Source organism: Rhinolophus sinicus, chromosome 4 (assembly GCF_057876585.1).
Source record: "Rhinolophus sinicus isolate RSI-liver-muscle chromosome 4, RSI-T2T, whole genome shotgun sequence".
In the NCBI taxonomy this organism is placed as follows: Eukaryota; Metazoa; Chordata; class Mammalia; order Chiroptera; family Rhinolophidae; genus Rhinolophus; species Rhinolophus sinicus.
This window is the reverse complement of record NC_142504.1, coordinates 78,095,037-78,109,956: the sequence shown is the minus strand read 5'-3', so window position 1 is coordinate 78,109,956 and position 14,920 is coordinate 78,095,037. Positions and strand designations below refer to the sequence as shown.

General features: G+C 37.4%; 1 protein-coding gene across 1 annotated transcript in view; it reads right to left on the bottom strand.

Annotated features, from left to right (window-relative positions):
- LAMA3 (laminin subunit alpha 3) overlaps positions 1-14,920 on the bottom strand; it is a 264,040-nt gene that overhangs the window by 234,253 nt on the left and 14,867 nt on the right. The window contains exon 2 of the mRNA XM_088797937.1: positions 9,869-10,021. Coding sequence (XP_088654063.1) covers positions 9,869-10,021 — 153 coding nt within the window. The remainder of the gene's footprint in view (positions 1-9,868; positions 10,022-14,920) is intronic.

The window sequence follows — 14,920 nt, the reverse complement described above, 5'->3', positions numbered from 1 at the left end:
ACTTGAAAAGCTTTGAAAAATGCTACAGCCTTTAGTGAATCACAAATCTTCCTACATTTGCCATCTTGTAAGGGGAAAGTCCTGAAGGTATTGTTTTTAATTTGTCAAACTGTGTTGACCAAGAAAAATAACAATGAAAACTACCAACTAGTCCAAAAGGAGACAGAGAAGAATGAACCCCTCAAGACAACATGTCATGACAGCTGTCAAATTGACTATAGCACATCAAAATTGAATTTCAGTTCTCAATAGCTGCAAAAAGTGATTTGTTAATAAAAAGTTAATGGCCTATATTTTATTTCCCAACAATGCATCAAAATTCTCACTTCCCTATAAGGTCTTTAGGTCACTATTCAGTTACGAAATCTAACCTCTTAGTGATACATCCATTAATTCCAGAAAAAAAGAAAAAAAAGGGAAAGAAAAGAAAAGAAAAAACAGGTCCCACCGATAGGGCATAAAATATGAATCTTGTAAGACAAAACGTGCTTGTTAAAGCACATGTTGCTCCAACACAAAGAAGAAAGAAACATTTCAGTTTGATATAATTTATACTGCTTTGCCTGTTTCTAGAGTATTTTCTACAGTATTTTCTAGAGGAGCAGAAAATTATGAGTTTGTTTTAATAATGAGCGTTTATTAAAGTTCACTTTATTTTATTTAATAAAAATTAATTTAAAAACCAATGGCCAAAAGAGGTTTAAAAACAAAGCAGTGAACTCCTTTAAACCTCACAGCAATCCTATGAGGTCAGCTCTAGTATCATCCCACTTTGTAAATGGAAAAAAAAAAAAAAAACCAGCAGCAGAGAGCAGTTAAGACTGTTGTTAGGGTCACACAGTGAGCCAGCAGCGAACTGAGGCACAAGCCAAGTGGGCTGACTCCAAGACCTAGACTCTCAACTACCTCACAGAAGAGCCTCTTGAGCCAGTGGGAGGGAGGTGTACACAGCATCTTCATGAAGATGTTCACCATGGCTACTGTCTGTCAGCAACCAGCAAATTATTAAATTGTTCCTTCATTGGTAGTTTTTAATTCAACTGTCTCAATTAGGAATTTTTAAGTACATCAAAAGGGTGCTTTTAAAAAGCAGGTGTTTTAAAAGTAGCTTTAAGGAATAAAGAGAAAGTCCAGCACCAGCAGGCATTGGGAGGTTCCACATACATCATTTTGATGGTTTAAAATTCCCAGCTAACTATAGAAATCCTCAGTTAAATAAATGGTATAAATGGGTAAATCCTGGTCATTATGGGCCAAATCTCTACTAAATTAAAGCTAGAGATGAGCTATTAGAGGGATAAGACTAATTATAGTTGAAATTGGGTTTATAGAGTCTTCCAAACCATGAAGGATCTCCCTGAATTATCTCAGATGCAAATTAACAGTGAAAATATTCCCAGGAGAGGCCAAATTTAACATAACATTAGGCTGAAAAGGTGGAGACCCCTTCTTTCACCAAACTTTCTGCAACCAAAATGCAGATAACACATTCATTCAAAGAAATCTCAGAATTATTCAGTCGGGGCTGGGGAGGGGGGATGGGAGGAGGGATGCATTTCCCCTTTTTATTGCTTTCAAGCTGTATTTTTTATATACTATACTCTGTGCACAGCTGTAGCCATCAGAAAGATTAGCATAAACATTAGTATTAGTGCTATTATTAGTTCTAGTGTTAGTACTGACAGCACCTAGCAAACTCACATAACAGCAGCAGTCTTCTTCCTCCTGTTCCTAGTATTACCATCTCTACACAAGCTTGTTGCTATCTCTCACATCATGAATTAATCAATCTTCTCTTTACCTGACTTTTCAACATCTTTTCCCCCATTTATTTTCTCCCCATTGCAGCAAAACTCTTCAAATTAGATTTCTGTACTAGAAATTTCAATTCCTCTCACATTCTCTTTTAATCTCCCTACAGTCAGGTTTTCAATCCTGTCTCATCAAAGTCACTGGTGACCTCCACACTGACAAGTCCAATGGTGAATTACCAGTCATTATCAGTTTTATGTTATTTAATACAACATTTGACAGTTATTCTTTCCGTCCTTTTTTTCCTTTGAAACACTCTCTTTCCATGAATTCTATTTTTATAGTCTATTGACATATACTTCACATACTATATAATTCACCCATCTAAAATGCACAGTCCAAAGGTTTTTAGTATATTCACAGAATTATCCAATCAGTCACAATCATTTTTCATCTCTCTCCCCCAAAAGAAACCATACCTGCTGGTTTCCTCAATTCCCTCCAAAACCCCCAGCCCTAGGAAACCATTAAGCTACTGTTCTGTCTCTGTAGATTTGCTTTCTGGACATTTCCTATACATGGAATCATGTAAGGCATGGCCTTTCTGACTAGCTTCTTTCACATAACATAATACTTTCAAGGTTCATCTATGTTGTACCATTCATCAAACATTCATTCCTTTTTACAACAATACATTAAAAAGATTACACATCATGATTAAGTGGTGTTCTTTCCAGGAGCACAAGGATGGTTGAACATACGCAATTCAATCAATGTGATACACCACATAAACAAAATATAAAGGATAAAAATCATATGATCTCATCAATAGATGCCGAAAAAGCATTTGACAAGATACAACATCCATTATGATTAAAACACTTAATAAAACAGGTATAGAAGAGAAGTACCTCAACATAATAAAAGCCATATCAACAAACCCTCAGTTAACATTATACTTAATGGTGGAGGTAAGCTGAATTATCTCAGATGCAAAGCTTTTCTTCTAAGATCAGGAGCAAGACAGGGATACTCCCGTCACCACCGACATAGTGTTGGAAGTCCTTGCCAGAGCGATCAGGAAAGAGAATGAAATAAAAGGCATCCAAATTGGGAATGAAGAAGCTAAATTGTCACTTTTTGCAGATGACATGATTCTTTATATAGAAAACCCTAAAGACTCCACCAAAAAATTATTAGTAACAATAAACAAATAGAGTAAAGTTGCAGGATACAAAACCAATGTACAAAAATCAATTGTGTTCCTAAATACTAACAATGAAATTTCAGAAAAAGAAATGGAAAAAAAACATTTCCCTTTGCAAATGCAACAAAAAGAATAAAATACCTAGGAATAAAATGAACAAAGGCTATGAAGCATCTATACAGTGAAAACTATAAGACATCATTAAAGGAAATTGAAGAAGACACAAAGAAATGGAAAGATATTCCATGTTCATGGATTAAAAGAATCAATATATTTAAATGGCCCTATTACCCAAAGCAATATACAGATTTAATGCAATCCCCATCAAAATACCAATAGCATTTTTTAAGGAAATAGAACAAAAAAAAAATCATCAGATTTGTATGGAATTACAAAAGACTCTGAATAGCCAAAGAAATCCTAAGAAAAAAGAACAATTCTGGAGGTATCACAATCCCTGATTTCAATTTATACTACCAAGTGGATAATGATCAAAACAACATGGTATTATTGGCAGAAAAACAAACACACAGACCAATGGAATAGAATTGAGAACCCAGAAATAAACCCATGTATAGATGAGCAGATAATTTTTGACAAAGGAGCCAAAAACATACAATGAAGAAAAGAAAATCTCTTCAATAAATGGTGCTGGAAAAATTGGAAAGTCACATGCAAAAGAATGAAGCTAGCTTGCTATCTGTCACCAGGTACCAAAATTAACTCAAAATGGATCAAGGACCTAAACATAAGACCTGAAACAATAAATTGCATAAAAGAAAGCATTGGTACTAAACTTAGGGACCTTAGGTTCAGAGAGGATTTTATGAATTTGACTTCAAAGGCAAGGGAAATAAAAGCAAAAATAAATAAATTGGACTATATCAAACTAAAAAGCTTCTGCACAGCGAAAGAAACAATCAACAAAACAAAGCGGCAACCAGCTGAATGGGAGAAGATATTTGCAAACAACACCTCTGATAAGGGGTTAATATCCGAAACATATAAAGAACTCATACAACTCAACAACAACCAAAAACAAACGATCTAATTAAAAACTGGGCAGAGAATCTGAACAGACATTTCTCCCAAGAAGACATACAAATGGCCAACAGATATATGAAAAGATGCTCAACTTCACTAGCTATTAGGGAAATGCAAATGAAAACAGCAATGAGATACCACCTGACACCTGTTAAAATGGCTATTATCAACACGACAAGTAATAACAATTGTTGGAGAGGTTGTGGAGAAAAAGGAACCCTCATTCACTACTACTGGGAATGTAAATTGGTAGAGCCACTATGGAATAGAGTATGGAAGTTCCTCCAAAACTTAGTAATAGAATTACCATATGACCCAGCAATCCCTCTTCTGGGTATCTACCCCAAAAACACTTATCTATAAAGATATATGTACCCTATGTTCATTGCAGCATTATTCACGGTAGCCAAGACATAGAAACAACCAAAGTGCCCTTCAATAGATGATTGGATAAAGAAGATGTGTGGTACATACATACAATGAAATTTCACTTGGCTATAAGAAAAGATGAAACACTGCCGTTTGTGAAACATGGATGAATCTTGAGATTATTATGCTAAGCAAAATAAGTCAGACAGAAAAAGTCAAGAACCATATGACTTCACTCATATGTGGCATATAAAATTGAAAGCAGCAAACAAGACAAACAAACAAAAAATCACAAACACAGAAAACAGTTTAGTGGTTACCAGAGGGTAAGGGGGTTGGTAGAACCGGGTAAAGGAGGTCAAATATATGGTGATGGACGGAGATTTGACTCAGGGTGGTGAACACACAATGCAACCTAATGATGTATTATAGAAATGTACACTTGAAACCTGTGTAATTTTACTAACCAATGTCACCTCAATAAATTTAATAAAGATTTAAAAAATTCATTCCTTTTATTGTTCATTAATATGCCATTGTATAAACATACCATATTTGGTTTATTTATTCATCAATTGACAGACATTTGAGTTATTTCCTTTTTGGCTAGTATGACTAATGCTACAATGAACATTCGCAAACAAATTTTTCTGTGGATGTACGTTTTCATTTTTCTTGTGTAAATAAGTAGGAGTGGTATTGCTGGGTCATATGGTAACTCTGTGTTTAACTTTGAGAAACTATCAAAAGTGTTTTCCAAAGCAGCTACAGCATTTTTTATTCCCATTAGCAACGTACAAGTGTTTCAATTTCTCCACAGCCTCACCAATACTTGTAATTATCTATATTTTTTATTATAGCCATCGAATTGGGTGTGAAATGGTTACTCATTATGGTTTTAATTTACATTTCACTGATGGTTAATGATATTGAGCATATTCTCATGTGCTTATTGGCCATTGTGTACCTTTAGAGAACTGTCTATTCAGATCCTTTGCCTATTTTTTAAAATTGGGCTTTGTATTATCAAGCTGTAAGCCTCTCTCCTTCATCTGACTTTTAAGACACTGCACTCTCCCGGTTATCCTCTTCCCATTTGTCATTCCATATCCGTCTTCTTTACTGGTTCCTTCTCTTTTCCATGACTTTTTAATGTTGGAGAGCCCCAGAGCCCAGCCCTTGGTCCTCTGCTTTTCCCACTCTCATCCAGTCTCATATTTTAATACCATCTATATGCCACTAATATCTATTTCAGCAAGAGCTCCATCTGCACTAGGCAGCCTTGGATAGTGGGTTGGGGAAGCACTTTCTGTCCTGAAGACCCAGTGTCTTTCACCACTACCAAGTGTCACTAAGAAGTTCATTCTGCCCACACAGCTAGCACTAATAAGCACCAAACAGGAGCGCCAGATGAACAAAACAGACTAAAATAGTGTGTACCCGCTCTAAAAACCAAACTGTAATTGGAACCACAGCCCACAAAAGTAGGCCAGCACCTACACAGTGTGACTGTCTAGTAAGATTTCAATAGAATCCAGAGTCTACTGATGTAACATCCAAAAAGTCCAGAATACAACTAAAAATCACTCATCATACTCAAAAACAGAGAAAACAACAACTTGAATGAGAAAAGACAATCAACAGACTCCAGTACAAGATGATGAAATAGATGATAGAATTATCTGACAAAAACTTTAAAGCAGCAATCATAAAAATACTTCAATGATAAATAAAAATACTCTTGAGGTAAATGAAAATATACAAATCTCAGCCAAGAAATAAAAGAAATAAAAAAGAACTAAGAGGAAAATGTAGAATTGAAAAATATATTAACTAAAATTAAAACCTCATGGGAAGGATTAGCTATCAGAACAAATATTTAAAAGAAAAGAAAAGAATCAGTGAATTTGAAAATAGAACAATAAAAGTACCTAATCTGAAAAATACAGGAAAATCAACTGGAAAAAATAAATAAATGAATGGAGCCTCAGGGACCTGTGGAACAATAATAAAAGATCTAATATTGTATCATCAAAATCCCAAAAGAGTGGAGAGAGAGGGACTGAAAACGTATTCAAAGAAATAATGATGGAAATCCTGCCATTTACAACATGGAAGAACACAGAGGACATTATGCTAAGCGAAATAAGCCAGACAGAGAAAGGCAAATACTGTATGATTTCATCTATATGTGGACTCTAAAAAAAAAAAAAATGTTGAACTTACAGAGACAGACAGTAGAATAGTGGTTATTAGAAGCTGGGGAGTAAGGAAATGGGGAGATGCTGGTCAGAGCGTATGAGCCTTCAGTTAGATCTAATGGACAGCATGGTGACTATAGTTCATAATACTGTATTGTATACTTGAAATTTACTAAGAGAGTAGATCTTAAGTGTCCTCACCACACACTCAAAAGAAAGTAACTATGTGAGGTGATGAATATGTTTATTAACCTCATTGTGGTAATCATTTCACAAAGTATCTGTATATCAAATCACCACATTGTACACTTTAAATATATGCAATTTTAATTGTCAATTATACTTCATTAAAGCTGGAAAAGGAAGGAAGGAAGGAAGGAAGGAAGGAAGGAAGGAAGGAACGAAGGAAGGAAGGAAGGAAGGAAGGACGAAAAGAAGGAAGGTAGTAAACTTTCCAAAGTTGGTGAGAGGTATAAACCTACAGATTCAAGAAGCTGGGAAATTCTAAATAGGATAAATCCTAAAGAAATCCACACCAAATGTGTTTCTCTGGCCCAGACAGCTTTCCATACTCATACCATGTTTCCCCAAAAATAAGACCTAGCCAGACAATCAGCTCTAATGCATCCTTTGGAGCAAAAATTAACATAAGACCCGGTATTACATTATATTATATTATGTTATATTACATTATATTACATTACCTTATACCTGCTCTTATAGTAAAATAAGTCCAGGTCTTATATTAATTTTTGCTCCAAAAGATGCATTAGAGCTGATTGTCTGGCTAGGTCTTATTTTCAGGGAAACACGGTATCTCCAAGTGCCTAGTCCATACCTCACTTGGATGTCCAAACAGTATTTCCATCTTAGCATGTCCAAAATAACTCCCAGTCTCCCCCAAGCCTGCTCTCCCCATAGTCTCCAACATCTCTGTAAACAGCAGTTCCACTTGCTTATACCAAAAGTCTTGGAAATCATCCCTGAATCCTCTATATTCTCGCTCCACATTCCAATCATTAGGAAATCGTGGCAGCTCTCTCTTCAAAGTATATCTGGAATCCAATCACCCACCTCCACCAGTAGAATACTGTGACAGTCTCCTAACTAGCTTCACTTGCTCCCCTATAATCCTCAATAAAACAGCCAGGGAAATCCTTTTTAAATATAAATCAGATCATATCATTCCTTTGCTTGAAATTCTGTAATGGCTCTCATTTCACTTAAAAGCCAAAGTCCTTACCATGGCCTATGGGGCCCTACGTGATCTGGCCTTGCCTGTTATCTCTCTGACCTCTTCTCCTACCTCCTTCCACTCCCTTACTCTGCTCCAGCCTCTCTGGCCTCCATGCTGCTCCTTGTATTTTCCAGACAAGTTTCCATCTTAGGGACTTTTCAGGACTGTTCCTTCTGTCTGGGTGACAGATTATATGACTAACTCCTTCCCTTGCTTCAAGTCTTTCCTCAATAAGCCCTCACTGGACTTTCCTAATTAAAATTGCAAACCATCTTTGTCTCTGGCACTCATGATCTTCTTACCATGATCCACCTTTTCATTTTTCCATAGTTCTTGTCAGCTTGTAACACATCATATTTACTTATTTATTATGCATAATTTTGTTGGTTGTCTCCATACTGGAATACTGTGTTTCCCCGAAAATAAGACTGGGTCTTATATTAATTTTTGCTCCAAAAGAGGCATTAGGGCTTATGTTCAGGGGATGTCATCCTGAAAAATCATGCTGGGGTTATTTGCCAGTTAGGTCTTATTTTCGGGGAAACCTGGTATATATGCCATGATGGGAGAAATCTTCATCTCTTTTGTTCCCTCATGTATCCCAAATGCCTAGAACAGTGCCTGGCACATAGAAGGCCCTCAATAAATATTTGTTTAAGGAATAGGGTAGAATGGACGAGAGGCACTCCCTGGTCTGAAAAAGGAAATAAAAAGATACATTAGTTTTCTCTTGCTGCTTGACAAATTGCCACAAACCTAGTGCCTGAAAACCACACCCATTTATCATCTTGTAGTTCTGTAGATCAGGAGACGGGCATGGCGTGACCTGGTTTTCTGCTCAGGGTCAAGGCTGCAATCAAGGTGTCTGCTGGATGACTGGAAAGACCGGCTTCCAAGTTCCCACATGTTGTTGGTTATAGGACTGATGTCCCTACTTTTTTGCTGGCTGTTGGCTGGAGCCACTCTCAGCTTCTAGAACCCACTCTTAGGTCCTTGACATGTGTCCATCTCCACATGCAGTGTACAATGTGGCAGTTTCCTCCTTCAAGGTCAGCAGGAAACTTTTTTCTGCTTCTGGTAGGGCCAGCCCCTTTTAAGAGTTCCCCTAATTAGGAAAGGTCCACCAGAATAAACTCCCTGTTCATCAACTGACTGGGGAATATAAGCACATCTGTAAAATCCATTCATCTTTGTCATATAATGCCAACTAACCACAGGCATGACATACATCATATTCACAGTGCTGCCCACACTCAAAGGAGAGGATTACACTGGGGACAGGCATCTCGGGGGCCATCTTAGCCGACCACAGGAGGACAGGCTGGAAGTCAGCTTCCGTTGTGGACCAGCTGGCCAAACAACGTAAAAAACTATGGCAGTCAGTGTTCACAGAGTCAGGAGTTCCAGGAAAGAGAATGCTATAAAAGTATCTTTGCCACACCCACATTCATAGCAGCATTAATCACAATCACCAAAAGCTGAAAACGATGCAAATGCCCAATGACAGATGAATGGATAAACAAAACATGCTCTATACATACAATGGAATACTATTCAGTCTTAAAAAGGAAGGAAATTCTGACACGAGCTATGACATGGATGAACCTTGAAGACATGCTAAGTGAAATAAGCCAGTCACAAAGAGAAAAATACTGTATGATTTCACTTATATGAGGTACCTAGAGTAGTCAAATTCATAGAGACAGAAAGTAGAATGGTGGTTTCCAGGGGCTGGGGGGAGGGGCAATGGGAAGTTAGTGCTTAATGGGTACAGAGGATCAATTTTGCAAGATGAATAGAGCTCATCAATAAAAATATCTTTGCCAATGAAACTATTTACAACTATTTTTTAACTCAATAGACAGTAGGGGTGTCTGCATTGTGATTGGCACCATGCTGGGCGTTGAGGAATGCCAATATTAATGTAGCAGGCTTCACAATGATTCATGCATTAAAACTGAAGTTGGTTTTTTAACATTATTATTATTATATCAGAAATCACCACAGAAACAATGATGCAAACAAATTTTCCCCACTGCATTTGAAAGCATAACTTACCTGCCCTAGATCCAAGGTGACATTGACCCTGTTGTATTGTATGCCTGAGGAGAGAGGAGGGCTTTGCCACCAACGTTCAGATCCATCAATTGCATTGGTGACTGGATGTGCTTTCCTGGGGTCCTCAGAATTGCAGTAGTCACAGAACTGCCCCTGAAAAAGAAAAGTTCTTTTTTTATTTTCAAGTAATTTTGTCTTGTCAATTTAGTAGAAAAGATAACCAAAACAAAGGTAGCAGCATGCAGCTTAGAGATGTCAGCTGTTGAAGTTAATCATAATGCATTCTAACGATAGTAGTAAGCCTTTCTCTTTTTCATTTAATCTTAAACCTTATCACCTGTTTATGCTTATTGTGTTTCTCAGATATAGATTCTATTTAGCGTCCATCTATTAGAGCTGTGTTTTCCTTGTCCCATATGACACTTTAAGAAGAGCCTGTTGTACTTAGAATGCAAAGATGTTTTCCTTCAGCAAATCCTTTTTACTCTTTATATCCTACTTTGTGCAAGTCCTGTGTGAGGCACTGGGATGCAAAGAAGATCCTTGCCCACAGTTCCAGTTCCAGTGGAGGTTTAAAGCACAGCAGTCCCCCTTATCTGCATGGGCTATGTTCCAAGACCCCCAGTGGATGCCTGAAACTGCATATAGTAACAAACCCTATATACACTATGTTTTCTCCTATACATACCTATGATAAAATTTAATTTATAAATTAGGCACAGTAAGAGACTAACAACAACTAACAATAAAATAGAACAATTACAACCATATACTGTAAGAAAAGTTATGTGAGTGTGGTCATTCATTTCAGAGGATTCCTTCCTGAAGTCTCCGTATAAACTCTATATTTTCTGGAACAACACATTGGTATCAATCAGAACACGCTTTCGGTTCACGTCTTCCTCCCACAAATTTACTATCTTTCCTCTTAACTAAGCACTCATCATGCACTGTGGTCATAACAAAGCTAGCACAAATTTCTTTTTCCTTCTTCACAATTTCATAGATAGAAGATTTGTTCTTACCATCGATTTAGTAATCTCAGCATACAATTTTTTTCTTTCTTTACTAAGTCAAGAGCTTTTACCTTTTCACTTAAAGGAAGCATTTTACACTTCTCTTTGGATATCTGAAATGCTAATATCACTACTCTTGCACTTTCGGGCTACTGTTAAGTAAAATAAGGGTTTCTTGAACACAAGCACTGTGATACCTTGACAATCTATCTGATAACCAAGATGGTGGCTACTAAGTGGCAGTGAGAGTCAACAGCATGAAGATGCTGGATAAATAGGTGATTCACGTCCCAGGATGGATGGAGGGGTATGGCATGAGCGTTCATCATTCTGCTCAGAATGGCGTGCAATTTAAATCTTAAAAATTGTTTATTTCTGTAATTTTCCAACTAATATTTTTTGGATTGCAGAAGAACCACCAGCTGAGGCCAGTCAATCCACAGAATTGTGAGGAAAAAATAATTTGTCATTGGTTGAAATCACTAAGTTTTGGGGTGGTTCATTACACAAGAAACAGTAACTAAACAAAGAACGTAAAATCAACAAAGAATTCTCATCAGAAATATATCCCAAACTCCCACAAATCAATAAGGGAAGTATAAACAGTTGAGTAGAACAACGGGCAAAAGTAAGAATAGGCATTTTACAGAAGAAGAAACAGATGTCAATAAACATTTGAAGAAAGGGTCACAATCACCATCATAAGTGACTACAGTGCTCTACTGTTTTATACCCATTCAATAGGACCAAGTTTAAAGTTTGAGGATAACAAGTACCAGAAAGGATGTGGTAGAAATATGAATTGGTACAAAGACTTTGGAAACTCTTTTGACATTACCTCCTGAAGTCAAAAATTCACATTTCCTATGACCCAGAAATTCTACTCTCAGGCTCATAACCCAAAAAGAAACTAGCACAAATCTGATGACATCATGTTCAACAATATTCATAGCAGCACTGTTCACAAGAGCAAAATCCTGGGAATAACCTAATTTTCCAGCCACAGGAGTGAGAATGAGTCAACAGTGATATATTCACACAAGGAATGAATATATGAACAATAATGAATAAATGAATATATACAACAACATGAAACAATATGGATGAGTCTTAGCAATATAACATTAGTTTTGTTTTTAAAGCATGATATAATTTTTATAAAGTGAAGAGCAACCAAAACAAAAAGCACATTTTTGGAATATATATAGATATACTAAAAACTATATTAAAAGGAAAGTAAAGGAAAAATTAATAAAAAATTTAAGATGATGGTAACCCCAGATATGGGAAACAGAGAGATAAGAGATAGGGAAACCATATGGTTAGATATAAGTTATTGTCAAGGCCCTATTTTTGGTAACAAGTTTATGAATGCTTGTTATACTATTTTAAATCCATCCATCCACATATATATTAAATCAGACCACGTAAGGACCAATGATGAAAGTGTGTCATAACTGAGGGTTATGAATAACCTATAATCCAACTCTGTACCTGAGGTCCAATATTTTAAAAAATAACCATAAATAAATAAAAGTGGAACAAAAACTGATAGAAGCCAGAGATGAGGGGGACTGAGAGAGAACAAGGAGGTTCTTGTGTTCAATTATTCACCCATCCATGCAACAAACCTATTGTGATCATCTACTGTATATCAGACACTATTCCAGACAGAGATGAGAATATTGAAAAATAAACAGAACGAGGAACTCGTATTCTGAATTGTGTCAAGGCTAATATTAGCCTCGTCATATAGAAATAGCAAATGTAATAGAAGGGGCTAGAAAGAAAGGGGACAGGATTCTTCAAATAAGCAACTAAACAGAATTAAGTTCAAGGTTGGAGGGCCCAGAGGATAAGCCAGTGTTTTCCCAGAGGCCCACAGAGTGACCTACACTTTTTCATGAGGATGGGAAAAAGTAGTCTCTCCTGGTTGCTAACATTTCTGTTTTTGTTTTTTTCTTTCTTCCTTTCTTTCTTTTTTAATTAAAGTTTATTGGGGTGACAATTGTTAGTAAAGTTACATAGATTTCAGGTGTACAATTCTGTAATACATCATCTATATATCACATTGTGTGTTCACCACCCAGAGTCAGTTCTCTTTCCATCACCACATATTTGATCCCCTTTACTCTCATCTACCACCCCCCTCTCCCCTTACCCTCTGGTAACCACTAAACTATAAGGTTGCTAACATTTCTGATGATTCGCCTTAACTAAAAGTTTCTCATATATAATAGTTTGCAACTGAATTCACAATATAAACACTGTCTTGTTGTAAGAAACTAGAGGTTGATTATAGCACTGCTCCTTAACATAACTTCTCTTTTCTGGTTTGAACATCATTCATGCATTCAATTTTTTTTCAAATCGCCTACAATGTGTAGAGCACTGTGTTGGATGCTGGGGTACAAACAACAAAAATACTAAGAGTTGGACCCAGCCCCTAAGTGGGAGAGATGTAACTCAAACACCACATAATAGCAAAAAAAGTTGGGCTCAAGATAGCAGGAGAGTGTGAGAGCCCAGAAGTGGCACATCATTCTTTACTTAATCTTTCCAACACTGAGGTTTACATAAAAGTATTCAAAACTTAAAGACAAGAAAGTGCAGACTTAAAGAGGTGAAGTGCCTCAAACCACACAGCCAGTACGTGCAGGAACCAGGACTTGTGTGTGGGTCTGGAAACGTTACTCACAGCCCAGAATGCTCTCTATCCTGGCCTGGCTGCTCTGCGAGCTACATCAAAGAGTCCTGCCTTAGATTTGGATGGAGTGTGAGGCCGCACTGGAATAGCAATTATGTGATTTTCCAAACACCTGCCAATGACCAGATGTGTGGAAAGAGGCTCAGCACCTGTCTGACAGAAGCTCAGATGCATGCTCCTATGCCAGGCACAAAAACCCCGGCAAGATGAGCATTTAACCACACTCATCCATCAACAGCCCCATTCTATATCACCACATTCGTGCTGCCGCAAACCCTACCCTTAGTCATCACTCACAAAGGTTCCCACGGATATGTGCCTTGAAGGCACTGTCTCAAGTGCCAGAACCCACGCCCGCTGGAGCCCTGATGTGGAGAACATTCTGGAGTGTGCCCATCCCAACTTGGGATTGCTCCTTTGCAAAGACCTTGTTCAGAGCATTCTCCCTTCTCAGAGGCACAAAAGCACATTGGTGTTGTTACCAATGATTAAGACAAGCATTTTGTAAATTTCCTGCAGACCTATACGTCTGCACGTAGTGGGGTGAAGGGCGAATACACAGCAAAGGAGAGTGCTTAGCTCTGTGGCCCCCACACAGGATTCATGGCATCTGTAGCGTGCTGGGTTCCTGGGGGTAGGGATTTGAGAGATCTATAAAACGAGGGGCTCAAGGTTACTTACAAACATTTTTTAAATGCAAATTTTTAAAAAGTCTGCAAAATTGATACATATTACTCAAAAAATATGTCCATTCAGGCCATATTCTGGAGGTTTTTTTCTTTTAACTCGTTTCAGAGTGATGCATTTCAGAGTAGAATGTTGGAGGTTCAAATTCTAGGACCAACTGGTTCCTTTAAAAAAAAAAAAAAACCACGAAGCTCTTCCGGGAGGTTTTAAAATCGACTTTTTTCATGATTTCTATACATTCTTCTTCCTTCTACTTCTCCCCCAATTCTCTTGTTCCCTACATGTTGTGTTGGCATTTCGCTGGTAACAAGGGGTCACTTGGTACCTACAAGTAGCATGTAAGTGGTCTGCTCTAAAACAAACTCAGATTTATGAGGTGGGCCAGGACACATGTAGGCCTGCCCACTCAATGCCCCAAACCCAAAGCACCTCCTGTTTAGAGCTTTATTCCAACGCCTACCTTTATGAAAACAGATCTGCCCTGATCATTTATTCATTCAACCATCAAATACTGACTTGCTAAGAGCCAGATACTGTCCTCAGGGAGATAGTCTGACCCTGACCTGATTCATTCCTCAAACCCAGCTTTTCCCTCTCATTTCCTATCAGTTATTATTTTAATCTCCTTACGAAATAATTATA